Source organism: Rhamphochromis sp. 'chilingali' (assembly GCF_963969265.1).
Source record: "Rhamphochromis sp. 'chilingali' genome assembly, chromosome: 11".
Classification (NCBI taxonomy): Eukaryota; Metazoa; Chordata; class Actinopteri; order Cichliformes; family Cichlidae; genus Rhamphochromis; species Rhamphochromis sp. 'chilingali'.
The window spans coordinates 25571935-25599496 of NC_137938.1; the positions used below are offsets into that span (position 1 = coordinate 25571935).

The 27562-nt window shown below is 41.9% G+C and overlaps 1 protein-coding gene across 1 annotated transcript; it reads left to right on the forward strand.

Moving 5' to 3' along the window:
* Positions 1-1834: 1834 nt before the first annotated feature.
* atp1a3b (ATPase Na+/K+ transporting subunit alpha 3b) lies at positions 1835-25888 on the forward strand. The gene is made up of 23 exons (XM_080896658.1): positions 1835-1972; positions 2115-2207; positions 14982-15098; positions 15873-15932; positions 16057-16260; positions 16474-16587; positions 16969-17103; positions 17282-17399; positions 18026-18294; positions 18524-18722; positions 18849-19093; positions 19192-19384; positions 21047-21222; positions 21312-21448; positions 21544-21694; positions 22236-22404; positions 22680-22834; positions 22926-23049; positions 23318-23463; positions 23547-23677; positions 23829-23930; positions 24016-24107; positions 24365-25888. The coding sequence occupies exons 2-23, from the start codon at positions 2202-2204 to the stop codon at positions 24391-24393; spliced, it is 3072 nt and encodes a 1023-aa protein (XP_080752784.1). The 5' UTR covers positions 1835-1972; positions 2115-2201; the 3' UTR covers positions 24394-25888.
* Positions 25889-27562: the final 1674 nt, after the last annotated feature.

Below are 27562 nucleotides of genomic sequence, written 5' to 3' on the forward strand. Positions count from 1 at the left end.
AAAATCTTAGAATTTTCCACCACAGTGACAGAAAAAGCAGGTTAGGTTAGGTGTGCATATTCATGTTACTTTTCATAGTGCCGGCACTGACTTTAGGGTGAGCATCCCACAGGCAGAAGAGTGGGTGGTAAAAGGTCAACAGCCAACATTTATCTGGATTTACACAGAAGCCTGTTATTAATACAGACGGGGCAAAATGTTCTTTGAAATCAGATCTTAGACAAGCAGTGATGGAAAAACAAAGTGTCAACGTTTAACATCTTGTTAGTGTTGTATGAGTGGGATTTACCAGAATGTGCATTTGAAGCTTTACCCCGTCCATCTGGTTGTTCGGGAAGGTTATGAAAACACCAAGCATCCACAAACAAAATGATTACTCACTGCTAATTGCATCTCATTGCGTCTTTACTGATTCATACTTCCCATATCAGATTAAATAATAAAAAATAAAAATGCAATGTGCACCATAACATCTTGTTTTAATAAAGCATCACGGCTGACTGACCTCCAACTCTGAGCTAACCTCATTCTGATGCTCTGGGGCTTCACGGGGCTGAGTGGTCATCGTCTGGACCCACAGCAAGAAACCCAGTGAGGCATGACAGCAATCTGCTGCAGGGACAGCACGCGTGACTCCCAGCTTTCCCTTGCAAATCAGGCATCGCTGTGCATGCATGCATAGTATATATGTGTGTGTGTAACTTAGCAACTCTGCATGTGTGCTTCCACTGCAGCATCACGCCTTCATTCCAAAGCACGAAGAGGAAAAGAAAAATGTACGACCAAAACCATCAATGATAACTCACTGCTACACACGTGCCAGCTGCCTGTCATTTTTGCATGTCCTCTGTTTGTCTCTCTTTCATGCTCTCTGTCTTTGAACTCTCTGGCACCGTTACAGAAAGCAAAACTCATCCCAGCCTGTCCATCTTTCTGCCTGACCAGTGTTTAATGAATGCAGTCTAATTTGTTAGACTATCTCATTAATCTGAGTGTGTATCCTTGCAGAACCGGTCAATCCTGTGTGTAGGATTGACAGCTAATCTCATAAATGTCAAGTAAAGTGAGCCTTCCGAAAATTATTGTAGTGCTTAAACAATCCAAGTTGTATTTCTTTTTTACTTCCATTAAGATTCATCTAGTTTCATCCTTTTTTACTTTCCTTTTTTTAAATTTTGTTTTGTTTTTTGCTTAGAATAAGTCTCCCCGTTGGGTGAGATGCTGACTCTGCATTGTCAGAACTGTACACCTGCTGATGGAGCCAGTCAGGTTGCAGGCTGCTTTCTGCAGCTGACCATGCATCCCGATATGCAGTGACAGACTAATGACTGAACTGTGGCTCGTGACTTCACCCTCATTCTTTCTATCTGAATTTCACACACTTTGGATGTCCTGCTCTCTTTTCTCTGGCTGCTGTGCCCGGGCCCACTACTGAGGAATGGATGTGCACAACATGCTCATGATAGGACCAACACAACATCCAGGTGCTTGCTTTATACATGCAATAACCTACTGCACAAAAAAACCCACTATTTTATGGGACAGCAATACATTACACGATGAACAAACACAATCACGACAACTAGAATCTAACCTTGTGCGTCCATTTATACAAAATTTCAGGATAGAGACTCGCGATGCTGCTGGCTGCAAGCCTCGGAATTCTGCATTAAAGCAGGAGGGGCAGAATTATATAGTTCTATTGGCTGGCTTGTGGAGTAGGATAAATACCACTGGTCGGAGGCGCTCAGAATTATCATTGGCCAGCTCTGTCAGTTCTCGATTCACTGATTCGCTTCTTTCACCGGCGGAGTGATGTCGGCAGAAATGGGGAGGGAGGTGGTACTTGTGGCCACAAGTATCAGAGAGCAAAGGGAGGAAGCGGTTCCCCGCGTGATGCTCCGCTTGAGACTGCAGAATTTCATTTGAAAGACGTCCCACAAGGGGAAACTGCAGCCTAACCTCGCCGAAGGTTTGAGAGACAGTTTATTTAAACCAAAGACAATTCTTCTGTCAGACTTAGGCTATAGATAACTTGTCTGACGTCGTTTACCTGTGTTTTTTTCCACTATGCAACACAAAACAACTGAGCATATCTTCTTTTGCTTTTCAAGGCAAGGCATTTTGATATAGTTCAACGTGAGGGGCTGACACCTCTCAAGCCGTGCATCACCTGAGAGGAAAAGAGTGACTGCGTCAACATGGGGGTAAGAACCGGCGATTCCAACTTTTTTACTGCGTTGTAGCCCACCTGAAGTGGCCTGAAAAGTGAGAGGTAGCCTAAAGCCTAAAGAAAAGCTGTCAAACTGAGGCGTGATGTCATTTTTGTTCTTAATGGAAATCCCGTTTGTCTGAGTGACATTGACTCTAATGCGGAACTGTGTTTTACGCCGGTCTAGACTGCGACAAATTGATGTAGCCACGAGCTCTTATCTAGTGCAGTAGTGGAAACGAGCTTCTTTTGGACTGTTCACTTTCATTCGACTTGGATCAGTTATTATTTCTGGCTCGTGTGGGCTAATTTGTACTGGGATTCTCATTAATTGCTGCCCCCGTGATGAAATGTTTAGAAACGAATGCCAAAGTCTTATATCTAAGTACTGTAGGTCTGTGATGTTTCCAGCTTGTCGGTGTGTCAGATGTGTAGGCTCTTTTAAGTCGTATAGGCCTTACTTTGACCATAACCTTGCCAGCCATGATAGGCCTAATCGGTTTATTCTTCCTGTATGCTCCTGTGTGTTAGAGGAGGAGCACGTGTTAAGGTTATTCCCCTCCCCATCATTAAGCTGCAGTTTAAAAATAATACTGAGTTTTGCCACATTTTCGGCAGACTTGCATGCACTTTCTTTATGATTAAAGACCGCAGTGCATTATGACCTCCTTCATGCCCTCGCTGCCCACCCCCACCCACCTCCACCCACCTCCACCTTCCTCCTGCCCTCTGCTGCGTTAAACCCCGCTGGCATCCCCCCCTTCTGCGGTCATCTGTTTGCGCGCAAGCGAAGCAACTGTCCGGTGAGGATGATGAGCACGCCGCGTACTTACACTGGACGCTATCAGCTGAGGAGTCCATCCTCGGCACCCTCGCTGACCCGTGCGTCATAATGCGGTTACCACGAATAAGCGCTTCACCAGCTTAGGCTATTTCCCCTTTAATTTGTGACATAACAGGGACTCGATAATCGCCAGCAGTGACTACATTTACACACATCACAGATTAAAGAAACGACGACTCCAGCCGGCTACACGAGGAGAATGACAATAATGACAATAAGGTTCGTCAGTGTGACTTTAGAGGGCTCTCTTCTACTGCGCGCATCCATTAAGCTATTAAACGCATTTGAGCTGTTTCCGGGTATATGGATAAACTTATCACTCGTGTAAATTGACCAGTATGGAGTCTGGTGGAAAAATACAAGGTAAAGTCAAGATGCGGCTGGTGGTGTGAGTTATTGCGCAATTCGGCTCCATCGCCTCGCCATGAAAGAGTAGTAATATTTAACCCCTGTGCACCGACTGAGCGATGCGGTGGCATGACGCTGCAGTAGGAAGACCATGCGGAGCTGAGACATTTCCAGCTCTGCGGAGGCAGTGCAAGCCGGTTTCATTACAGTGAGACCAGCTAATGTTGCCCTGCAAAGCCTGACATTTCTGCGCCAACAGAGAGGTTCAGTGTGTTGGATTCCGGGGAGGTAGAAGAGAGCCTCCGGTCCATGTCAGTGTCTTCTTATAGATGTGGAAGCTATAGTGGGCACTGCGTCAAAAGGGATGGGAGTGCAAAAAAAAAAAAGTGCTTACGCATGTGCTGCTGCTGCTGCTGCTGCTGCTGCTGCTGTGTGGAAGTTCACTGAAGCAGTGAGAGAGGGACGTTGAGTGGAAATGGACTGTCATTTCAGAGGATGTCCTGTCTCCTCGGAGACTGCTGTTATAGAACAGATCAATAAGGAATATGAGCTTCCCTTCTGATGTCTTAAATCATAAAGAAAGTATATGCAAGCCTGCCGAATGTGTTTGCGCTTAAGGCGCTGAGGTTACCCTAAATGGAAAAGATGGATGGATAATGGAATAGAGCTGTGTATGGAAAAGTGTCATCACTTGTGCTGATGTACAGCACTGACTTGTCCCTCTTTCCGTCTGAGGATTTCGCACTAGCGCACTGTCCTATAGCATTGCCAGCTGTCCTTTCCCAAGGCCGCAGGGGGCACCGCTTGCGACGTTCCTTCTGCTTCAAACCGGGGGCGGGGCCTCTGGTGTGGAAATTCCCTGTAAAAGGCTGTGATAGGCTGGCACGAGCAGCCACGCAGAAAGGACCCGGTTAACAAGAGAGAATAGAGCAACCAACCGGCACGTTTTGTCAGACACAGAGATATACGTTCTAAATTTGGAGGACAATCTCTAAGGAAAGAGCATGATGTAACGCACACATAGGTCACCTTCTCATCTTTCTCACTGTCCTTTCTGCATTGATGCAGTTACTGAGGATGAGTCCATGGGAGGAATGTAAAGTGAGATGTCGAGGAAGGGCTGCACACATGCAACATCTGCAGCTGTTTATCTTCAAACTCATGACACAAAGGAAGGGAATGTGCCACTGCTGAGAGAACAACGGGTACAGAGAGAAAGGAAAGACAGATTAGTGGTGGTTGGTTTGCAGGAGTAGTGAGAGAAAGAGAGAGGGATTTAGAACGAAGGAGGTGGCATATGTTGAGGGGAGGGGTGGTTGGATGTATATCCTGTTACAGGATAATCACCTGAGGCTCACAATACCGCAGCTCATGTTTCCTCTTTCTGTGCCTGGTCATTTTGGTTAACCGGGAGAGCAGAGAGAAATGGGATGAGGAGAGGAAGGATGTACTTGGGTCGAAGCATAATAGGTCTTAATAATTTTTGTTTTCATGATTGAACAGTTAGTGTTGAGGTGAAGAGGTAGGGATGTAGGGATTGTCTTTAAACCCCAGTAAGGAAAAAAGAAATTAAGGTGATTTAGCAGCAGAAAGGATTTTTAAGAAAGGCCATAATGGCTGATGGTGATGGGTGTGTCTGTGCTGCTGTTAGTGCAGTGTGGCTGAGGAGAAGCTCCTGATAAAGATAAGTCCCCTCAAAGACTGGATTCATTCATTACCTTATGATATAAAGGCTTTCAAACTGGTACCAGAGAAGTGTGCGCTGCTATAGAAAAGAAGTTGGAAGGTGTAACAGAAAGTAATTCAGGAGTTGGATATGTGTGTCCGCTGCAGAAGCCCAGCCCTCAGTTTGGTGCAGAGTGCTGCACATCCCTCCCCATTGCACCTGCTGCCTGATGCAGATAGGCTGCACTGAACCACAGCTGATGTGTCCTGCACGTTGCAAGAGCCAATAAAAAAGCATAAAAGATCTAATGAAACACAAGTTTATCATAGACCTGTGGCCCAGAGGTCAGTTAAGGTCAGTATGGTGATTCTTTGAAATGGACCTCCACTGCTCGCGTCAAGCCACTTGGATCAATAGACGTCCTTTGTAATCAAAGCAATTTTTTTAGTGAGAGTGCTGCTTGAGGATAGATTTCTGTAGTGCCTCAGCAACACCCCTAGAGTTAGCCTCCCTGCTAGCTTAAAACTAATAAGACTAGACTTGAGCTGCGAGCTCGTGTAATTCTAATAAAATGTAAAGGTCAGTGCTGTCTCCTTTCTACATTACTTGTAGAACAAAATTACAGTAGACGGACAGAGTGATTGATGTGGCCAACAGTTCTGCAACATTAACGTGCTGATGGTCTCCCATAAAGAGACCGAGTCAGGAGGGTTAGGTTGCCTGACTACGGCAACATGACTAATTCAGGGTGTTGTCGTGGAGATGTGTGTGTCCCTTTGTGAATACACTAAAGGAGAACATGTAACACTGGGCAGCCACAGTGGACAAAGGCTTATCACAGACCCAAAAGAGGTCATTAGCTCTCTGTTTGTTACGATTTAAGCTGCAGCACTCTGCAAGGAAATTAATTTTTTTCTTTTCTGTAAATTTATCTTGACTGTTAAATTGTGCATTTTCCATTCGTTCCTGCATCTGATAGACTTTACATGAGGGACCCTGCATGTTTTAATGGGATATGTTAATAGGTATTTGGTAGTTTTGCAGTCAGCAGCTGGTGCGTGTAGATGTGAGATCATTAACATCTGCATATCTCAGTGTGACCTCTTGCCTGATAGTTGAGGTGCCCTCTCTCACACTGTGGCACGATGCCATGTTTTCTACCAGCGCCAAGAAATTAAGATTTACAATACTAGTGTCATGTAATTAATGTATTCTTAGTGCTTATTTTCTGATTATATTGTTTGATGTACTTTAGTAATGAAGGTGCTCAGCTAAGTGCTCAGCCAGACTGAAAAACAGGAAGTTAGTGTAGAGCTATACAAGCATATTAATAAATACAGGAAGCCAGAAAGGAGGAACTTGTAACATATAAGGAGTTGTTGAAACTATGTGTGACGTGTAAAGTACCAAAATAACACCTATATGTGAGACATTCTTATGTCATTCTAATGTTAGAGATCCTGCAACTGGCATTGGGCTGTGCAGGGCTCTCTCTCTCTTCCGGAAGATGATTGAATAAAGAATTAAATATAAAATGTTTTGACCGCTCTGAGTCGGGTGTTCTCTGTTCTGTTATGGGGATCAAAGAATCTGGTTTTAATACTAGTCTAAATCAGGCAACATTCACTCTCAGACCAAGACACACAGACAGTAGTATTAAAGTCCTTAACAGTGCCCAGCATTATGCAGTCCATCGTACAGAACTATAGTTACACAGTTACACACAAACGGTCTCTATGGGTTGAACGGATGCAGATAATGAGGGACAGGCAGATGGACACAAGGCAGCAGAGTGGAGGGGAGGGGGGGGGGGGTTATAACGCTGAGATAAAGCTGAGATTGTCAGTTCGACTTATCAGTGATTATGTTTCTTGCTTTTGTTTATTTTTAGTTTTCGGAGCCACCCCAAAGTGGATGATTTAAGAGCTGTACAGAGTTAATCTCTCTTTGTGTGTTTGTGTTTCCTGAGATTAAGATTTTGTTTCAGTACTCAGCCACAGTCTTTTTATTATTATTATTATTATTATTATTATTATTATTATTATTATTATTATTATTATTATTATTTATTATTATTATTATCATACATACATTTCATTTCCTCCAGTATTAAAGGAATGTCAGTAGGGACCGGTCCGCCTCTGTCTGTTTCCTTCAGAAGGGTTTTCCCTTTCTTCTTTTTCAAGTCTGGTATCTGCAGTCTCTCCCTATTGATGTCTCTTCACTTTGTTAAACAGAAAGATAAGAAAACTCCACATCACTCTCAGGGCTGATACAGAGAGGCAAGAGCTCTTTGGTGGTCTCCTTTTCAAATACTAATCGTCAGTTAACAGTGACAATTTAATTATTTCCTTACCCAGTGCTGTTATAAAGACGTTCACCAAACGATTGCTACAGCGATACAATGACAAAAATTCATTTATGCCCGAGAATGGTGTAGAAAGGAGAGTGAGAGAGACAAAGAGAAGGAGAAACACGGTGGGTTAATCCAGTGTAGTAATCAGACTAAATAATCCCAACAGCCATGGGTCGCTACCCTGAGCCCCCTACTGTGGGCCCGAGCCCTTCCATCCTACTGCAAGAAACAGCAGATGGCCCAATGACCTTGCAAGGTGTCACACACGAGCACACACGTATGCATTCAGTACCATAGGGTGTATACACGAGTCACAGGGACACACACACACACACTTACTGAAACAGTGTTAAGATTTTATGTGGTGAACACTTTTATTAGTTTTTACATTTTATCTAGTAAAATTCAATGTTTTTAACTTTAAAATGCTTTCATTGGATCATTTTAGGTTAGAAGAGCAGCTTATGGACATTCACAGTAAATACATGCTTTAAAAATGTAAGCATGACAAATTTTAAGCTCTCACAACTTTTAATTCTACTCGTTGGTCTATGTGTGTGAAACAGTCGGCTGAGAGGCTTTGCTGACTCCACTCAATGCAACCTTTAAACAAAACGTATGCATCCAGTCATACACGAGTGACTTTACTTTAAACTTTTCTTCTGTTTACCACTCAGTAGTCATGTTAGAAGCACTCAGTAACACCATCATGTGGTGCAGAGGACATGACGTTATCACTGAATGAGTCAGGTCTGCGGAAAAAGAAGAAGGCTAGCCTCATATGACATGTATGACAGATTTTGTGGTCATTGGAAAAAAAGAAAACTTTAAGAAGAAAATGTTGGGCGTAGATGTATTTCTTCCATCTACAAACCACTTCCTCATGTGAAAAGAAACAACACTCTTGTGTTTGTGCATTCATAAGCACCGGTTTCTGTTCTGCCTTATGGCAGGGAAAGAGGAAGGAAAATTACTTCCCAGCTCCAGTGAAACCCGCTATCAGTTCTCATGCCTCAACTTGTCGTGCTAAACAGACTTTGCATAATAATAAATCGTCTCTCAGGTGCCACTCCTAAACACAACATGACACTTCCTGCATTTCTGTCATTCGAGGTAGAAAGTGTGCCGTTATCTGACACAACACTCTCTTTCATTCTCAGGCCTCGCTGACTTTTAGTTTCTTATCTTTTGTGTATTATCACATTACCGTACAGTGACTGGGTCTCTCTTTTATTCACTCTACATCTCCCTCACTCTCTCTGCCGCAATGCGTGTAGATGCTGCACATACGGAGTGTAGCCAATACAATGACTCACCTCTGCTCACACAGACACAGACACATACTTATTCCTTAAATCGATCGCCTGTGAGCGTTATACAGCAGTGACTACAGTGTCCAGTTACAGGTGCATCAATTATTGCTCATCCTGGATTACATCGGGGGATCCGAGGAGTACCAGGCCACCGCTGAGATTCACCATGTCAATGGCCATGCCGGTCTCCATGGTTACTTGCCCTCCAAACACGCTTGCTCATCAGTGTTGTCCACATGAGGGCAAATCGTGTAGTTTGGTCAGCCGGTGCAAGACTCAAACGCGCATGCAGATGCAGGGGGAAAAGATAGTTACTGATATTTGAAACACACTTTGATCAATCAGGATATCACCAGATCTGAGTGATTGCATTCCGTTATCCACAGAGGAGCATGGAATTTCTCCATTTCCTGATGATGCCAAAGATATGTCTGTCCATCACTCTGTTTGCTTGTGATATTGTGAAAGAGCGAGTGTCTGTAATTCCAGCCACGGGTCTCCGTTTCCTTCCTCAGGACAGTGGAGGCTCATTGAATTACCCAGAGCTGTGCGATACAGCTGGACAGAAAAACACAGGCAGCACGTGTTCTTCCTGCATGGCATATTTTCTTCTTCTTCGAGCACCTGATTTAACAGCTAATGTCAAGAGAGATATAAAGATCTAAAAATATATATCAGCTGACAGTGATGTCCCTTTTAAATCAATTTTTGTTTTGTTTTTGCAAAATAACTCAAGAAGAACTATTGCAAATCAGGTGCAGTGAAGCCATCTTGCAACGTGTTTAAAGGCTGAACCCTTTGTCATAATTGAGTGCCAAGCGCACACAAAGCTAAAACACTTAACATTCTGTAAATAAGGCGAAACAAAGGATAAGCTTCCAAGATATCACTTCCTATGTGACTCATGCTGCTAACAACTCATTCATATCCTGCAAATGAACGTTCACATAAGGGCACACTCAGACACCCAAAGTGAGAATATAATCTATTAGCATTTGAGGACACATTCAAAAAGATACGCATAGCATAAGTGCAGTTGCGCAATCTATTAGAGTGGGGTCACTGAGGGTCAAACACTGATATGGAGCCAGCAGACAGACTGCTGGTCAATATCTAATTAGAAGCATGAGAGAAGGGTGACAGCAGCTCCTCTCGTGCTTTCACTCACTCGCTGATCCTTTCTCCACCTCGCTGTATCACCTCCCACTGCTGTCTCCTTTTCCGTGTGCCCAATCCTGTCTGTCATCCATGTCTCTGTCTTTACTTTTCACCACATTTCTCTCTTTGTTTGAGGCTCGTCTCTCCCTCCCCTGCCAGCCACTGTTATTGTCTGTCTGCTGTGTGTGCGACATAAAGAGAAAGAACTTTGTCTCCATATTTATATCATCAGTTTAATCATGCAAATTCACAGGGGAGCAGGTGCACTGCTGAGCTAACAATGCTCCCTAAATGTGTATTTGCTGTGTTCAGTCACTCTCTGTGGAAAAAATTATCTACAACAGCAATAAAAAGTCTGACAGATGATTCACAAGCACCCATCAGTCTGTTGTCTTTGGAACAATGGTGCTAAATTACACTTGAATAGAAGGCAAATCTGTAACTTTCCATGTTATTCAACACCTCTGATCTCTGATCAGAGATATTTAACTGTTATTCAGTCTGAACAGGCACGTTCACATGTGTGTGTACACATGTATGAGCAAGCACTTCCTCTTTGTCATTTTCAGAGACGTGACACACGAGCACACACATGCCCAGGGTCTGTCTCAGAGGGGATGAGCAGCAGTACTTTTCCACTGCATCAGTCTCTGCTCCCTTACCCTCTGTCTCACCAGGCCTGCCCAGTCTTGCTGCAACAAGAGATTTGCTCACCTGTTCTTTTGTTGCAGAAGTGTGTGTGTGTGTGTGTGTGTGTGTGTGTGTGTGTGTGTGTGTGTGTGTGTGTGTGTGTGTGTGTGCTTGTAGTCCAGTCAAACAGCTACCTCGCTCTGACAGCCTACTCTCTGCTTGACATGCTTGAACGAGTGGTTTTATTGTTTGCTTTGAATTCAGCAGTGGTCGTTGAGAGCAGCACTCCCTCAATTGGTCGGCAATTTTCCCAAGATGTCTTGCATGTGTTGCTTCATGAATACTTTTTTTTTTCAGTTATGAGCACAACCAGAAAGGCAGGTCTTAAGTAACAATTGCATACAGACTAAATACGCAGAGACATGATTTCACAAGACTTTTGCACAAGAGCAGTACAATTACAGCTCAAGTGGAAAATTCACTGGCAGGCTGATCTTTATTACGCACACTGGTGTAACTGCAGGGGTGTATGTTTTGGTGCGGTCTGGGTGTGGGAGTTTCCATGTCAACATGTGCGGAGGACTCGGGATCTCGTTTCATACCCCCTCCCAGGTGCTTTCGTAAATGTGTCCGTTTGATTTGGATAAAGGGCCAACTTGTTTTAGACTAATTATGTTCGAGGTCAGATAAGCAGTTCATATCTAATTTACAATATCAGATTTAAATAAAGTGACCAAGCAGGAGTGATCAACCCGGCTATACCACTAGAGGGTGTATTTTTCCCTGTGAACAACAGCACACATTCAGCACTTCATCATATTTAAGTTACAGGTTAACCTTTAACCTCGTTTTTTTTTATCGTTTGACACAAAATGACTGCTGTTATTGATTTATTAGTCGATAGGTATTGACTTTTCTGTTTGACTTGTGGGGATTTAATTTTGCAATCCCCTGCGTGGAATCAATACTGTATATTTCACTAAAATGATGTTTCACCAAGCTCAACTCCCCCGATGACCAGGTTGGATCAGTGAGCGAACCCACTTGCATCTCCTGGGAGGAGTTCTTGTCACTCCATGTCACCTCTGACCTTTGATGAAGCAGATTTGTATGGATGAGGCTCATCAAAGGTCAGACTACTCTCCTTCCAGACAACAGGCTAGAATTACAGCTATAGACTAAGGATCAGAAAATGCAATGATGGAGGAAATGAGGTTATAAATAGCTCACTTATGTGTAGTTAAACAAAGTGAGCCATCTTCTAAGGGGAGATTTACAGTAACTGGAATAATAGATTTGATGTAAAGCAGGCAGAGGAGAGTAAAGACAGCTGATGTGTCTGTGTCTGCATGTTTGCGTATACACGCAGTTTAATTTTTCTTGACATCAAAGTGGCTCTGATGGTTTTGTATTGTAGTGCATGCAAGAGTCTGGTAAGAAACGCTTTGATGAATCTGCAAACTCAATTTTCCTGTTCGCTGTCTCTTTCTTATGTCGTTAATGCTCACTGCTGGAGAAGTAAATGAAAAGGAGCAAAAGTGATTTGTTAAGACCTCAAGGTTAAACCATTTGCACTAGATTACGTTTTGATGTGTCCATCAGGATCTTGTGGTCATTGAAGGGAGCATTATTTGATCAATGGAGATCAAATGGGTAGATCGGGCTGCAGGCACTTGCTTTGATGTGTTGATAATTCACTCCTAACCCAGTTTTATATTTGGTTGAGCAAAACCGAGCCACCCGGGTAATATGTTTTCAATTCTTTAACAATGCTTATAATAATAGGTTTTTATAGTCATGGGTAGGGCTGGGCCATATTATACCGTTCATGGTAATACCGGTATAATGTTAGGCAACGATAGGAAAATGAAATATCGCGATAGAATGGGAGTAAAACGCGCATGCGCAGTGCCTTTGTTTTCATACGCACATGGCCGATTGTTGAGTGAAACAGATGAACCAGAATTGGTTTGTAAAAATGGTGCAACTTCAGTGATGTGGAACTGGTTTGGTGTTTGTCCGTCAGATACACAACAAAGCACATTTTTTGCAGAACATGCAAGCGGCCGTTGTTATTGTCGTATTTGTCGGACTAAGATGCTCTTAAATCTGGGAGTAATCTGGGTCCTAAACTCCGTATACTTCAGGTCAAACAACACTGCAGCATCACTTAGAGTTAAAAACTGTCTAAATTCTTTCATCTTTAATAAAACGATCAGCATTGCTGCTTTACCAGGTGTAACTATAAAGTTTAACTTCCAGGCATCCATGAAAACAAAAGTTATTACATTTAACGGAGTTAGAAGTTAGCAGGAAGCTAGCGGAAGTTAGCTCGCTAGTTTCGCTAGTTACCTAAGCATGATATCCGGTTGTTCAGTCTGACGTCACTAGCCGTGTCTGGGTCTAAACTCCGCTGCAGGTCCATATATCAAACGATCACTGTGGCATTACTGAGAGTTGAAAAACTGTCTAAAGTCTTTCATCTTTAATAAAATGATCAGCGTTCTGCTCTACCAGGTGTAACAATTGAGTTTAACATCCAGGCATCCATGAAAACGGAATTTATGACATTTAACGGAGTTAGAAGTTAGCAGGGAGTTAGCTCGCTAGCTTCTATCTAAATACAATATAGCATGTCCTGACTGCGGGGTTTTGGAAACAAATTAAAACATACAGCTTTCTTATCACTTCCAGCATAAATGAAGACAGAAAACTAAACAGCAGTGACGTTTGTAGGGTTACTGAAGTTTGGCTAGCTGGTATATAATGATGTGCTACGTGACCGCTAGCGACATAGCTATGTTAGCATAATATAAACAAGCTAACTTTTTTTCCACTCGATAAAGGTTAACGTGAGTTTTCTCGGTGGTCAGAAACAAATGTAATCGCATGGCAGGATGCTGTAAAAGGACCAAACTTCAGCCAGGAGAACAACTGAGATAATTCATCTACAATACAAAGTTAGTCATTCATATACTGCTGCATGGGCTGGGCTGTAGTTACATCCTAAGGTTTTAAAAACTGAGCTTAAATAAATGATTAGCGGTAATAAAAGCCGAGGGAGGTCAACAGGGATCACTGACTGTTTTAGGAGCTTTTTGAGATCAAATAGAAGAAAATACATAGCATTAAACATGTTAACAACATAAAAGCCATATTAAACGCAGACTACTTTAGACCCGGAAGTAGGATTCGTCGCGTCATCACTGAACAACCGGATAGCATGTTCTGACTGAGAGATTTCTGAAAAAAATCAAACGTACAGCTCTGCTATCACTTCCAACATAAATGAAGACAGGAAACTAAACAGCAGTGATGTTTGTAGGGTTACTGAAGTTGGGCTAGCTGGTATATAATGATGTGCTACGTGATCGCTAGCGACACAGCTATGTTAGCATAACATAAACAGTGAAGCTGGAGGACGAACACTAACACTTTTCCACTTATAAAAGTTAACGTGAAGGTTCTTCATGGTTAGAGACAAATGCAATCGCATGGCAGGATGCTGTAAACGGACCAAACTTCAGTCAGGAGAACAACTGAGATAATCCATCCACAATACGAGGTTAGTCATTAATATACTGCAACAACATGGGAATAGAGCAGCTGCCAGAGAATTCAACATTAATGAAACAATGGTACAGAAGTGGAGGAAGCAAGAAGAATGAGTTTAATAAAGTTTGATTTATCTGACTGCTTTGTTTCGCTTAATGTGCCTTATAATCCTGTGCACCTTATGGTCCCAAAAATACGTACTGCACACTGCAGTTTAATGTTGCAAAGCACCTCTTTTTAACTTCAGTGGATATTATATATGGTTATGCTCAGGATATGTCAGCCCATTTCTACTGGAAATGCCTTTTGGTTAAACTTTCAGCAAGGAATTTGCATTTGCACTGTTACATTTTTATAAAGCTTTAATGTACATAAAAACCAGCTTCTTAAGTGAAAATAAATGGAAGGTTGTCTTTTTGCGCTAGTAATGTTGTGGAGTTGTATTTTGTCTCGCATCAATTATATCGTCGGTTATATCGTTATTGCAAATTTTCAAATATATATCGTGATAAATATTTTTGGCCATATCGCCCTGCTCTAGTCATGGTTTTTTTTTTTAGCTAACATCATCCTCAGAAACTAAAAATACATTCCATTATTATACTACTACTACCTCTCAAGGCCACTTCACAAGGATACAACGTTATTAGCTGTGTAATGAAACAAATCTCATCAAGGCCAGTTCAGCAGTGCCCACTGCCTTTAATTCAGCTGCAGTCAGTGGCTGATTAATACTCTTAAGAAGGCTGCTCTCGCATCAGTTTACAAATGTTTTAATATTTTACAGAGCAGTGTAGTTTTTAATGGCTGCAATGAACATAACAAACCAAGAGGACAAGGGCTGCTCTCTCCATTATGTAGTCCACAGGCATGTATAAAACATGTGTGTATGTCTGTAGTATGGGAAGTCAGACAGTTACCGCGTTGCCACCACACAGGACAAAGATGACCGATCCCCCAAGAAGAAGAAGGGGGCAACCAAGGACATGGATGACCTGAAGAAGGAAGTACCCATTGTAAGTAAACGCTTCCTTTTTTTTCTAAGAATAGTTGTGTAGTAGTAACTGAGTTTTGCTATGATGTGTGTTAGAGGTTACAAAGTTTTACTGCACTCTGTTTCCATCTTGCTGGATTTAATTGTCACTGTTGAGTGGATCCATACAAAGGTCTGGTCATGGGCAAAGTTTTGGGTCAGTTCATTTTTGTTCCTGTCAGTCAAAGGATGATTGATCGCTCGTGTGCAGTTTTCTTAGTATTTCAATATTTTTTTTAAATGATATTGTGAAAAATTTTTTTTAACATCCTTGAAATGATGCAAGGATGTATTTTTGAAGAAAATCTTCTTTCAGAATGGAATTAATGGAAGGAAACTGGCAGCATTTTTTCGGACAGAGAAGAAATTATTTTCCCATACACGCAAACGTTTTTGTATTTTTTGCTGGTAAGATGGGGGGACTTATTATGAGGAAGTCGGCATTTTCGTCCCACTTTTCAGCCCAAGAAACAGACACCATGGTCGCCATACCTGGCTGCCGTTACCACATACTCTTACCCCTCAGGTGAACTGCATGCATGGCGTTGATTTCTGAATTTCCTTCTGTAAAATAAAACGATAGATTTTTTTTTTTAATCAAAATTTCCTCCATGAATAAATTTAAGCTGGAGAGTTTTCCCCACAAAATATCTCTGCATGCAACTAAAAATACAAATAAAATTGTGAACTACAAGAAATTCTAATCTACATTGTTTTTATTTTTCTGTTTGTTGGGGGGGGGGGGGTTTAATAACAGACGGAACACAAAATGTCTGTAGAGGAAGTATGCAGGAAATTCCAGACTGACGTTGTCCAGGTAAGCTGACAACGCATTTTCCCAGTTTGCCACCAGGTGGCAGTGATGTACTTTTCATGGTTAGAGTTTGTGACAAAGAAATGCTTTTGAACTTCACATTCCGCTTCCTCTCGGTTCACTGCAGGGACTGACCAATGCCAAGGCCGCAGAGTTTCTGCTCAGGGATGGTCCCAATGCTCTCACCCCTCCTCCCACCACCCCAGAATGGGTCAAGTTCTGTCGCCAGCTGTTCGGTGGATTCTCCATCCTGCTGTGGACCGGCGCCATCCTCTGCTTTCTGGCCTACGCTATCCAGGCAGCTACCGAGGACGAGCCTGCAGGGGACAACGTGAGCAACCCACACACACATTCACAATTAGTCACACAGGTTTAGCCCAAACATATTCATCTGTGGCCTATTTGCACCTCATTAACATACCCGTCACACCTAAGACTCTTGGGTATTAACATAAATAACACCTCAGTAAATATTTTACACATACTGCACTCGGTGGCTTCAAACCACCCCCACTAACATATTTCTAATTTTCTCTCCTTTCAGTTGTACCTTGGTATTGTGCTCACAGCTGTCGTAGTCATCACCGGTTGCTTCTCATACTTTCAAGAGGCTAAGAGCTCTAAAATCATGGAGTCTTTCAAAAACATGGTACCTCAGGTAAATAGGTGCTTGATCCCGTACACACAGTATGAAGTAATCTATGCTGTAAGGACAGCAGAAGGCGTACAAGACATCCTTGTCGCCACTACTCATATAGCTTTTACTTGAAGAAACCTCCTGCCTCCATTCTACAGTAACATTTAACATGTCAGTCAAGGCCTGTGTGAAATTATCCCCCCACTGCTTCTCCCGTACCTCTCTACTTGCCACTCTGATTTAGAATAAAAGCTGTATACACAAAAAGAAGTTTCACAGCTGGTGCTTGCCAGTGTTTTGATTATAAATTAGTTACTTACAGTATGTAAGTCAAACATATCTACATGGAGCTCTCTAAATGTAATTCTGGCATCATGAATGACATTATTTCCTCTCCTGCAGCAAGCACTGGTGATCCGTGAGGGTGAGAAGGTGCAGATCAATGCTGAGGAAGTGGTGGCCGGAGATCTGATTGAAGTGAAGGGTGGAGACAGGATCCCTGCTGACATCAGGGTGACTTCAGCTCACGGCTGCAAGGTAAAGACACACACACACACACACACACACACACACACACACACACACACACACACACACACACACACACACACACACACACACACACACACACACAGTCACATGCATAGATTTATATTTTTGTTTCTTTTTATATGTAATAAAAAAAAAAACTTTAACATTTTCTTTTGCCCAACAGGTAGATAACTCTTCCCTTACAGGAGAATCAGAGCCTCAGAGCAGGTCACCTGACTGTACCCATGACAACCCCCTGGAGACCCGAAACGTTGCTTTCTTCTCCACAAACTGTGTTGAAGGTATTGTCACCATGGCAATAACACTGCATGCTATTGTTACCTTGCAGGACTGTGGTTGAATTTAAAGCCCTCAGTTTGAACAAAGCGATAAAGTTCACAGTTAAAGGGACAGTTCACCCCAGAAACTTTATGGGCTTTGAGGCCGTTTGGCAAGTTGATCAACTTTGGAGACTAAGTCTGTATAAACTAGAACATACTAATGTACTAGAACTAGATGAAGCAACAAACAAATAGAACACAGCCATAGTGATTTTTTTCTAGAAATCATGACACACTAACTAAAAAAAACCTCTCCAGAAACCCATAAACATTGTGAACAATTTTCTTCTGCTTGAAATATCCGACATGCAGCAAAGGGCCACGGGTCTGACTCCAACCCAGCGCTCTGTCCATGTGGCATGCCTGTATGGTTGCCTGCTTAACTACTGAGCTAAACTGGCGCCCCCTTACACACAATATTGTCACTGCGCTCTTTTTGTTGTTTTTTTTATCTCTAAACCCAGTTGTCAGGTCGTGATTTTAGAAATGTGTTTTTAAATAAAATTTAAAAAAATCACCTTCTAATGCAACAAAGTTGTTGCACCTGTAAGATTGTATTTCTGATTTTGTTTTTTGATCCACACCAGGCACAGCGCGTGGCATTGTTATTTGCACTGGAGACCGCACAGTCATGGGCCGCATTGCTACTCTGACGTCCGGCCTGGAAACCGGCAAAACACCCATTGCCCGCGAGATCGAGCACTTTATCCACATTATCACAGGAGTGGCTGTCTTCTTGGGCGTCACCTTTTTCATCTTGGCCATCATTTTGGGTTACACCTGGCTGGAGGCCGTCATCTTCCTCATTGGCATCATTGTGGCTAACGTGCCTGAAGGGCTGCTGGCTACTGTAACTGTAAGCAGGCAAACATTTGCTTTATTTTTGTATTTTTTTTGGTTACATATTTCAGTGCTTTCCTTTGCCTGATTCTTTTTCATGCCTTTTCACTGGTCTTTTTGGAGATTCTATAGAAATAAACACAAACCTTCTCATTTAGTGTGTTTAATATTGTGCTAGTGTATAATTAGATTACTTCTTTTAGAATCGAGGAAACGGATCAGTTGACAATTTGAACTCTGTGCAGGTATGTCTGACTCTGACTGCCAAGCGTATGGCTAAGAAGAACTGCCTGGTGAAAAACTTGGAAGCTGTTGAAACTCTGGGCTCCACCTCCACCATCTGCTCTGACAAGACCGGCACCCTGACCCAGAACAGGATGACTGTGGCCCACATGTGGTTTGACAACCAGATCCATGAGGCTGACACCACAGAGGACCAGTCGGGTAAGTGAAGGGATGGCATACGGGCAACACTGATGGCTCAAATATTTTTATAGTGTAAAAGAATTAAAAATGATTACTAAAAAAGTACAACATTTATTAATTCTCACTCTTACATTCCTTCTGCAGGTGCTGCATTTGACAAGAGCTCTGTGACATGGCTGTCTCTTTCTCGTGTTGCTGCTCTGTGTAACCGCGCACAGTTCAAAGCTGGACAAGACTCAGTGTCCATCCTGAAGCGTGACGTGGCTGGTGATGCCTCAGAGTCAGCTCTGCTGAAGTGTATCGAGCTGTCATGCGGCTCAGTCAGGATGATGAGGGATAAGAACAAGAAGGTGGCTGAGATTCCCTTTAACTCCACCAACAAATACCAAGTGAGTAAAGGGTCAATATGGGTGAACACATATGTTATACACTGAGTAATGCATCAGATGGTCTCATTTTAATGCTTATCTCTGTTCTCCTCCCCTAGCTTTCTGTTCATGAAACAGAAGATCCAAATGACAACCGCTACTTGCTGGTGATGAAGGGAGCCCCTGAGAGGATCCTGGATCGTTGTTCCACCATCATGCTGCAGGGCAAGGAGCAGCCTATGGATGAGGAGATGAAGGAAGCTTTCCAGAATGCTTACATGGAGCTGGGAGGACTGGGAGAGAGAGTACTGGGTAAGGTCGAAAGAGGTGAAGGTGGATACTGAGGGAAAGATTTGACAGTGTGGCCATCAGGTTCAAAATCCCAAAATACACATTTTATTTAATAACAATTTATTTGAAAATGTAGCTCAGCTAAAAGTATTATTTTAGTCATCGCTTAATAGCCTATCGGATGCAGTGTATGTTCTTCTGGGCAAAGGATTGAGTGTTTACTTTATTATAAATGTGGTTTCCATTCATGATCATAGATAAAACGATAAGTCCGAACTTTCTTCATGCCAGGCTGCAGATGTTCCATCCATCCACTGTTATTCATTTATTTTTTACATCCATTTAACTGGTTTCAAAGAAGAAAATGTTAATGTTAGTACTCAGCTTAATTGTGATTATGGTTTTCACTATAATCGAGCAAGTCCTATATCTGTGGACGCATCCATCCTGTGCTGTCTTCTGAAGGTCATGTTAACGTCCACTTTCCAGGTTTTGAATTCATTGTCAAACTGGTTTTTAAAAGACTGATCAAATCCAAATTGGACATTAATATATTTTTACTACACATCTGTACTGTGTTTATTTGTTTAATCAGCATCAGCCGCAGAGAGTTTCTTCCTGAGGGTCCTTAACACACTCAATCCAACACGTAAACACAAAACAAGGCTCTCCTCTTGCAGACAGCATTGAGTTTCATGTAGACACTTCCTTACAAGATACTTTTACTTTAGTTCCAAGAATAGGGTTATAAGAAACGACACTTTAGAACTAAACAGCACACATCCGCTGTATTCATTATCCAAACTATTTTAATTACAATTCTTACTAATTTTGATACACACCGTTTTATATTTGACTCGTTCTTTAGGAGCTTAATTTAACATAAACTGGTAGGAACTTCCACCCAATCTTTGCCTGTGAATTACTGTTTTCTGTATATTACTTGTTTTAGCTTTTGGCATTGTAAAGTTATTTTCTGTTGCAAATCATTTTTCACAAGTATGTTCATTAAATGTGAAAACAGTCTTCAATATAATTAGCAATTACCCATCCTAGATTACTATTCATATCACTGACATGATTTCTGTAAGAGCATTATGATGCACGTCGTGAAGATTTATTTTTAATTTGTTGAAATGTTTTTTTTATTTCTTTTACAATAATTGCAATAATCCAGCTGTGATAGAACCACTGCATTTAGAACCTCTGGTTTTATTCATTTTAAACCTCTTCTAACCACCCCCACCCATTCTACTTACAATGTTATTAATGTTGTAAGTTAATTTCTAACATACTGTTAAACCTAATAGTTTTGTCTCTTACACATTTTCAATAGGAAAATGTAAATCACGCGTGATGTAATGAAGGTTTTATACTTTTAGAAGCTCAAAAAGCCCTATTTGAAATAAGGAAATTAACTGTGACAAACCTTGAAATAGCTAATTCAGCATCGCATACAAGAATTGTTTTTTAGAATTATAATACCGCTCTCTTGGTTTTCACTAATTTATAAGACTTTAACATAATTTTTTTAAATTATGATCTGTTGAATTGTTGAAACAAAACACTTTAAGGTTATAACTGTAGGAAGGAGTGTAGTGGAATTTATTTAAAAAGTAGAGAAAGCCACAAAAAATATGCTTAAATAAACAGCATTAAATCACACATTTCCCCTCGCTCCAGGTTTCTGCCACGTGCTGCTGCCAGAGGATCAGTATCCCAAGGGCTTTGCCTTTGACACAGATGATGTTAACTTCCAGACAGATAATCTCTGCTTCGTCGGCCTCATATCCATGATCGACCCTCCCCGTGCCGCCGTGCCTGATGCTGTTGGCAAATGTCGATCCGCTGGTATCAAGGTAAGCTGTTTAGATTCGACACAAACTTCTTTGATCTTTAAGTTTAGTCTATTGTTGCCAATAAGAAGTCATTTTTGTTGTTCTTGTAGGTCATTATGGTTACTGGTGATCACCCGATCACAGCCAAGGCCATTGCCAAGGGAGTGGGCATCATCTCAGAGGGCAACGAGACAGTGGAGGACATCGCAGCTCGTCTCAACATACCTGTCAGCCAGGTCAATCCCAGGTAAGGAACGTTTACAGAAAAACACACACCAAACAAGCAGCAAGTCTCACAAAGTGAAAGCAAATTTGTTCTAACATTTTAATGTCTGTGTTTAGAGACGCCAAGGCCTGTGTGATTCATGGCTCAGACCTCAAGGATCTGTCTCAGGATCAAATGGATGACATCCTGAGGAATCACACGGAGATTGTGTTTGCCAGGACCTCACCACAGCAGAAGCTGATCATTGTAGAAGGATGCCAGCGACTGGTTGGAACATTTTTAATATACTAGCTTGAAAAGAAGCTACAGGTTTTCTTTTTGGAAATGTACTGGCTTAATTCCAGGGACTGCACTTTGAGGTGTCAATATACTTTTGGAACAGCAGATGGCACTATTTGACCACTGGATGAAGAGCTTGCTTTTACACAGGGAGATAGATTGTATTAAAAATGGCCATGTTTTTTCATTTTTAATGCAAAAAATGCACCAGCCTGTTAATTGTTTTTTTTACAGTTCCCAAACTTAACATTTTTCTGTACAAAAGCTAGAAAAATAATGTTAAAAAGAAGCTTTAAAATGAAATGTAAAATAAAGTGGTAACAATCGAAATATAAGCACATACAATATTATATTTTTATGTATTAATGTATATTTAATTTATTACATTTATTTAATAATCTTGGAAATTAATAATTTCAATAAACTATCTTAAATTCAATAAAACCTTGCTAAATAATAATGAAAACATGTAACAAAAACAGCTTTTTTATTCGCTTTAATTAATGTCGTTCTCTTTCATTTGTCCTAGGGTGCTATTGTAGCTGTGACAGGTGATGGTGTGAATGACTCACCTGCACTGAAAAAGGCTGACATTGGTGTTGCCATGGGAATCTCAGGCTCCGATGTGTCCAAGCAGGCTGCAGACATGATCTTGTTGGATGACAACTTTGCTTCTATTGTCACTGGAGTGGAAGAAGGTGAGACGACCCAAAGGAGAGCACTGAAAGACTAAGAACGCTTAAATCAATAAAAAGTTTTGTAATGAGAATCTGAGAAAGGACGTAGGAGGAAGATAGAAATGACGCTTTAGAAAGAAAAGAGATGCTAATGGTTGTTGTTTTTTTCCAATAAAAAATGTCTTGCATGAAAGCAGAGTTCCCGATCATCCACTTGCATTTGAGATGTCAGAGTTGGACAGAATGTGACGTGAACTGTCTACTGTTTCTTTTTTTTTCTTTTCTTTACCCTCTAGGTCGTTTGATCTTTGATAATCTTAAGAAGTCCATTGCCTACACCTTGACCAGCAACATCCCAGAGATCACCCCCTTCCTATTTTTTATCATAGTCAACATCCCATTGCCACTGGGAACCATCACAATCCTGTGTATTGACCTGGGAACTGACATGGTAAAGAGCTTAAAAAGACTCTTTGTTTAGTATGATGAATGCAGCATTATGCTCACATACAGCTCATACTGTCTTCTTCTTCTACTCTCAGGTTCCAGCCATCTCTCTGGCTTATGAAGCAGCTGAGAGCGACATCATGAAGCGCCAGCCTAGGAACCCAGCCAGGGACAAGCTGGTGAATGAGAGGCTTATCAGCATTGCCTATGGACAAATTGGTGGGTGAACTGAAGATTGTGACTGTTGATCCAGGCTGTGAATTGTCTTTGATGTGGATTGAAGTTAGATCTGAGTTGCCTAGAAGTCATTTTGTTGTAAAAATCACTTTATCCCCCTCTTTTTTTTTTTTTTTTTTTTGTTCACAAAAAACAATAGTTGGATTATCTTTGGAGCTGTCCTCGGTGTTTAGGGGGGAAACTCGATTTTGGAAATCAGAAAACTTAAAAATTGGTAACTCAATCTCGATGTGTGTACATGTTTCTTAAGGTATGATCCAGGCTCTGGGAGGATTCTTCGCCTACTTTGTCATCTTGGCTGAAAATGGTTTCCTGCCCTCTCAGCTAGTAGGCATCCGACTCAACTGGGACGACCGCAGTTTAAATGACCTGGAAGACAGCTATGGCCAGCAATGGGTAAGTGTGTAGTAGGTGCAAATTTTGTGTTTTCACATTTTGCTACTACATCTTACTATTATGGTTCTTTCCTGCCTTCACAGACATATGAACAGAGGAAGATCGTGGAGTTTACATGTCACACAGCCTTCTTTGTCAGTATTGTGGTAGTGCAGTGGGCTGATCTCATCATCTGCAAGACCAGGCGCAACTCTGTCTTCCAGCAAGGCATGAAGTAAGTCAAAGAGCTATTCACTGCATTATAGTTGTCTTTTCTGCCAATCTTATCAGCATAGAAAAAAAATCTAGATTATACTAATCGAGATGTATGTATGTATCTATGTAGATATGTTTTTGGCTTTAATATGTGGCTTTTCTAAACGCAGGAACAAGATCTTGATCTTTGGCCTGTTTGAAGAAACAGCCCTGGCTGCCTTCCTGTCCTACTGCCCAGGCATGGATGTGGCACTCAGGATGTATCCTCTAAAGTGAGTTTCAGCAACACACAGATAAATACATTGAAAGATCAAGTTGTCTGGTTACTTGATTGCAGTTCTCTCGTTCTCTCCACAGGCCTACCTGGTGGTTTTGTGCATTTCCTTATAGTTTTCTCATCTTTGTTTACGATGAAGCTCGAAAACTCATCCTTCGCCGGAACCCTGGAGGTGAGCGAAGTTTTTGTTTTTTTTTTCATTTAAGTGGGCGTTTCTTTAAAGGTCTTTGGTTCATCAGGCCTAAGATGAGAGTAGTTTAACTTTTTCTGTAGATTATAAACAAAAACAGAAATTTATTAATTATTGAGCAGCAGTTAAGTAACGCTAAGCTAACTGGTGACAGTAGGGTCTAAATATCAAAATAATTTCCCAAGTTACTAAAAGCACTGTTTATTTACTGTGTTTTTTCTCTACTATTTGTGCTTCAGGTTGGGTGGAAAAGGAGACGTACTATTGATCGTTGGAGCACTTTCGCTCAAGCCCCTCACATCTTCCACTTGTTTCTTCCCCCGGTCATTCCATCCTCGGCAAAACACATCTCCAGATGTCCCGCCCCCTTAAAGACAAAAAGCGCTTTGAAGCAATTTTCATCACAACTGCCCCAAAGATTAAAAACAGCAAAAGCACCTTTACAACTTTCTACATCGACCTGCCCTCTTTCTCCCCACCTCCTATGATACTCTTTGCATGTGTTCTCTCACAGCTGTGTACATAAACCAATATATCTACCAAACGGCAGCTGCATATTGTGTATGTAGATCTGAATGAGCTAATGATACAAAGGGAGTGTCTATGCTCTGCAAAAAAAAGGGCCATCCAGCTCCTTCTCCTCCCTGTTCTTCTCCTCTTCACCAACATCGTCTTTCTGTACACCTTTGTCCCCTCTTTCACCTCCTCGCCAACCCTTTGCTTGTCCTCCAATCACACACAGATATACACGTCACACAGTGAGATCCCATCACCGGCACTACTTCGACTGCCACCTTTCGCCTCCTGTCTGTGGAGGACCATTGGAGTGGTCATTTTCCTGGCATTCTCACCGCGTCCATTTTCCTCCTCTTCTGTTCCTTAATGTCCAATGTTGTTTGTTTGTTTTTTAATATGTGGGGTAGGGGGGCAATTTTGATGATTTTAGTTGTTTTGTTTTTTTTATTTCAAAGTTGGGAGGGGAGGTGTGTGAAAACAACTTATCCTCATTTAGGCGCACTGAAGCACACCGCACGGCGTCCCGTCCACCGCCCCTCCCTCTCTGTATCTCACACCCCTCCCCTCCCTTCCCTCCTGCCCCGTTTGTCTCCGTTCGTGTGCACTGTGTGAACCATTGTCCTCGTTAATAGCTATTACAGTACACCTCCCTCCCCCCCAAGTTGGTAAATACAACTCAATCTTTCTGTGTGTTCTAGGAAATCTATATAATTCTATACTGAATTTAAATGAAACAATAAAGGAAAAAAAATGTTGAACATCAGCTCCAGAAAGACATTCATGAGGACGATCAACAAAATTGGTGAGGTAGGGAAAAAAAAGTGAGAGACACTGTATCTGTCTCTCTTTTTGTATTTGATTTGGTTTCAGTTACTTTTGCTGGTTTCTCAGGAGGCTATTCGAACATGTAACAGCAAAGCAGGGCTTTATGGTAATTAAGTTGTGTTTTTACCAAAAGATAGAAGTCGCCAACCAAGACTTTGTGGTTCCTGTCACTGCAGGCGTGCCGGTATGATGTGGTGAAGTGTGCTGTGGAGTGGTGAGTGGAGATGATAAGCCCATGTGCCCGGGTCTGTGTGCATGTATGTGTTAGAGACCAGTGAAGGGCCAGCGGCCTCGGGCTGGGTCCGTCTTAGGTGGCTGAATGGGTTGAAAGTTGAGAATTAAAAAAAAAAAAATACACAACTAGTAGAACATGTGTGTCAAATAAATGAAACCAACACCAATAAAACATCTAGACATTTAATACAACCTAGATCTGTCTGCGTGTCTTTGTCTGATTTACTTTTTGTACCACAGAAAACTTTACTTTTGTTTAGTTGCTCATATTTTCTCTTATTTTATATTTTTGGCTCAAATGAGTGCTGCTCATCAGCGTTGGGTGCACACACAATAACAAATCCTGCAAGAAAAATTACTTTGTGTTCAATAGATTCCACCGGAAGCACCGAACTGCATCTTTGAACTGGCAGTTTGTCGCCTGCATTCATGAATACTGACCAGTTGACATCATATTACTTCTACCTCCTGTCTATATTTGGCATTCACTAACAATTTTAGTAGACTACAACCCCTGAATATTGCACCTATATTTGATTTCAGCAAATATATATTCAAATTTGTAATAAAGCAATTTCCTCATGATGAAATATATGCAAAACACCATAACCCTTGCCCATGCAGTACAGCTTTATGCATATGAGAGTATAGCTCAGCAGAATATGACAGAATAAGAATTTTAGGATGAGATGCCATCTAGTGTTGCAAATATATGCACTTCAACCTACAAGACTGCATAATGTTCAAGTGCCATAGGGGGACGAGTTGGCGGCAGCCCAAGGTAATGCACCAAAACCACTCTATACGTGTCAGCATTGTCTGACTCCAACATAAATGAGTTCAGAGATGAGGCTCGCTCCCAGCAGGACCAACATACAAAAGGATTATTGCTCCATTTCCCAAAAGCCATCTCTTTTAAGTTGATAGAAAAATAATAGTGCAGGCAGTGTGTTTATATGAAGGAACAGCTACTTTTTTGATTAATATGCTACATTTCTGCAAATAAAGCAGGTCACCTTCAGGGAATGGGCTGCAAATGTGCTGCCTCGCTGAGCCACAGGGGTCATATATTTTAAATGAACTGCTTATTGCCTACCAAGTACACAAATCAAATAAATTATACATAATGTAATGCTCTATAATGTGAGAATTAAGTTTTGTGTGAGGTCACTTTGCCACAAAAAACTAAAAAAAAAAAGAAAAAAATTAGGACACGTCCCTTTGAGGGAGAAAGACAAAAACTTTGTGGAATCGTTTCACTACCCAATGACAAATGCACGCATGCATACGCACACAAACACACACGCGCACCCACTTTCTGTCACTCTCCCTGACAAACACGCTCACGCTCTCACCCTCGTTCTAATTTCCCCCGTGTCTCTGCAGTGAGCTCACTGCAGTGCGACTCCCCCCCCCCCCCAACCCGCTCCTCGCCACCCTACGTATAATAGAATATCGATCGCTTGCCTTTGCCGCAGTGTGTAAGCGAGTGCTCCTGTGGACGAGTGTGTGTCTGACTGGGGCCCTCCAAGGTCATCGCTATGGCAACCTGAGCATGGGGTCCTTTCGCTGTGCTGTCACAGAGCACAGGGTCACAGGGGTCACGTGAAAAGGGGGACAAGAGGGGGTTGGTGAGCGCTGCGGTGCTTGGTATACTGGAGGCAGAGGAGAGGAGCCACAAGGGCTGGAAGTGCCCTATTCCACTGTGTATTCAGACTGGAGCAGAATAATGAGAACATGTACAGACCTAAGTGTTGCCGAGGGACACCGAGTTCACTACAACTCCTGCTATGCATGCACAAACAAAAGTCAACTGTAATAGCAACTTTAGAGGAAATAAATATGACTTAATTTGATACTGA

Excerpts from the sequence above, each read along its gene's own strand:
- atp1a3b (XM_080896658.1), top strand. Across the intron at positions 16,261-16,473 it reads ACGAGCCTGCAGGGGACAAC|TTGTACCTTGGTATTGTGCT; the intron begins GTGAGCAACCCA and ends CTCTCCTTTCAG. Across the intron at positions 19,385-21,046 it reads ACTGGGAGAGAGAGTACTGG|GTTTCTGCCACGTGCTGCTG; the intron begins GTAAGGTCGAAA and ends CCCTCGCTCCAG.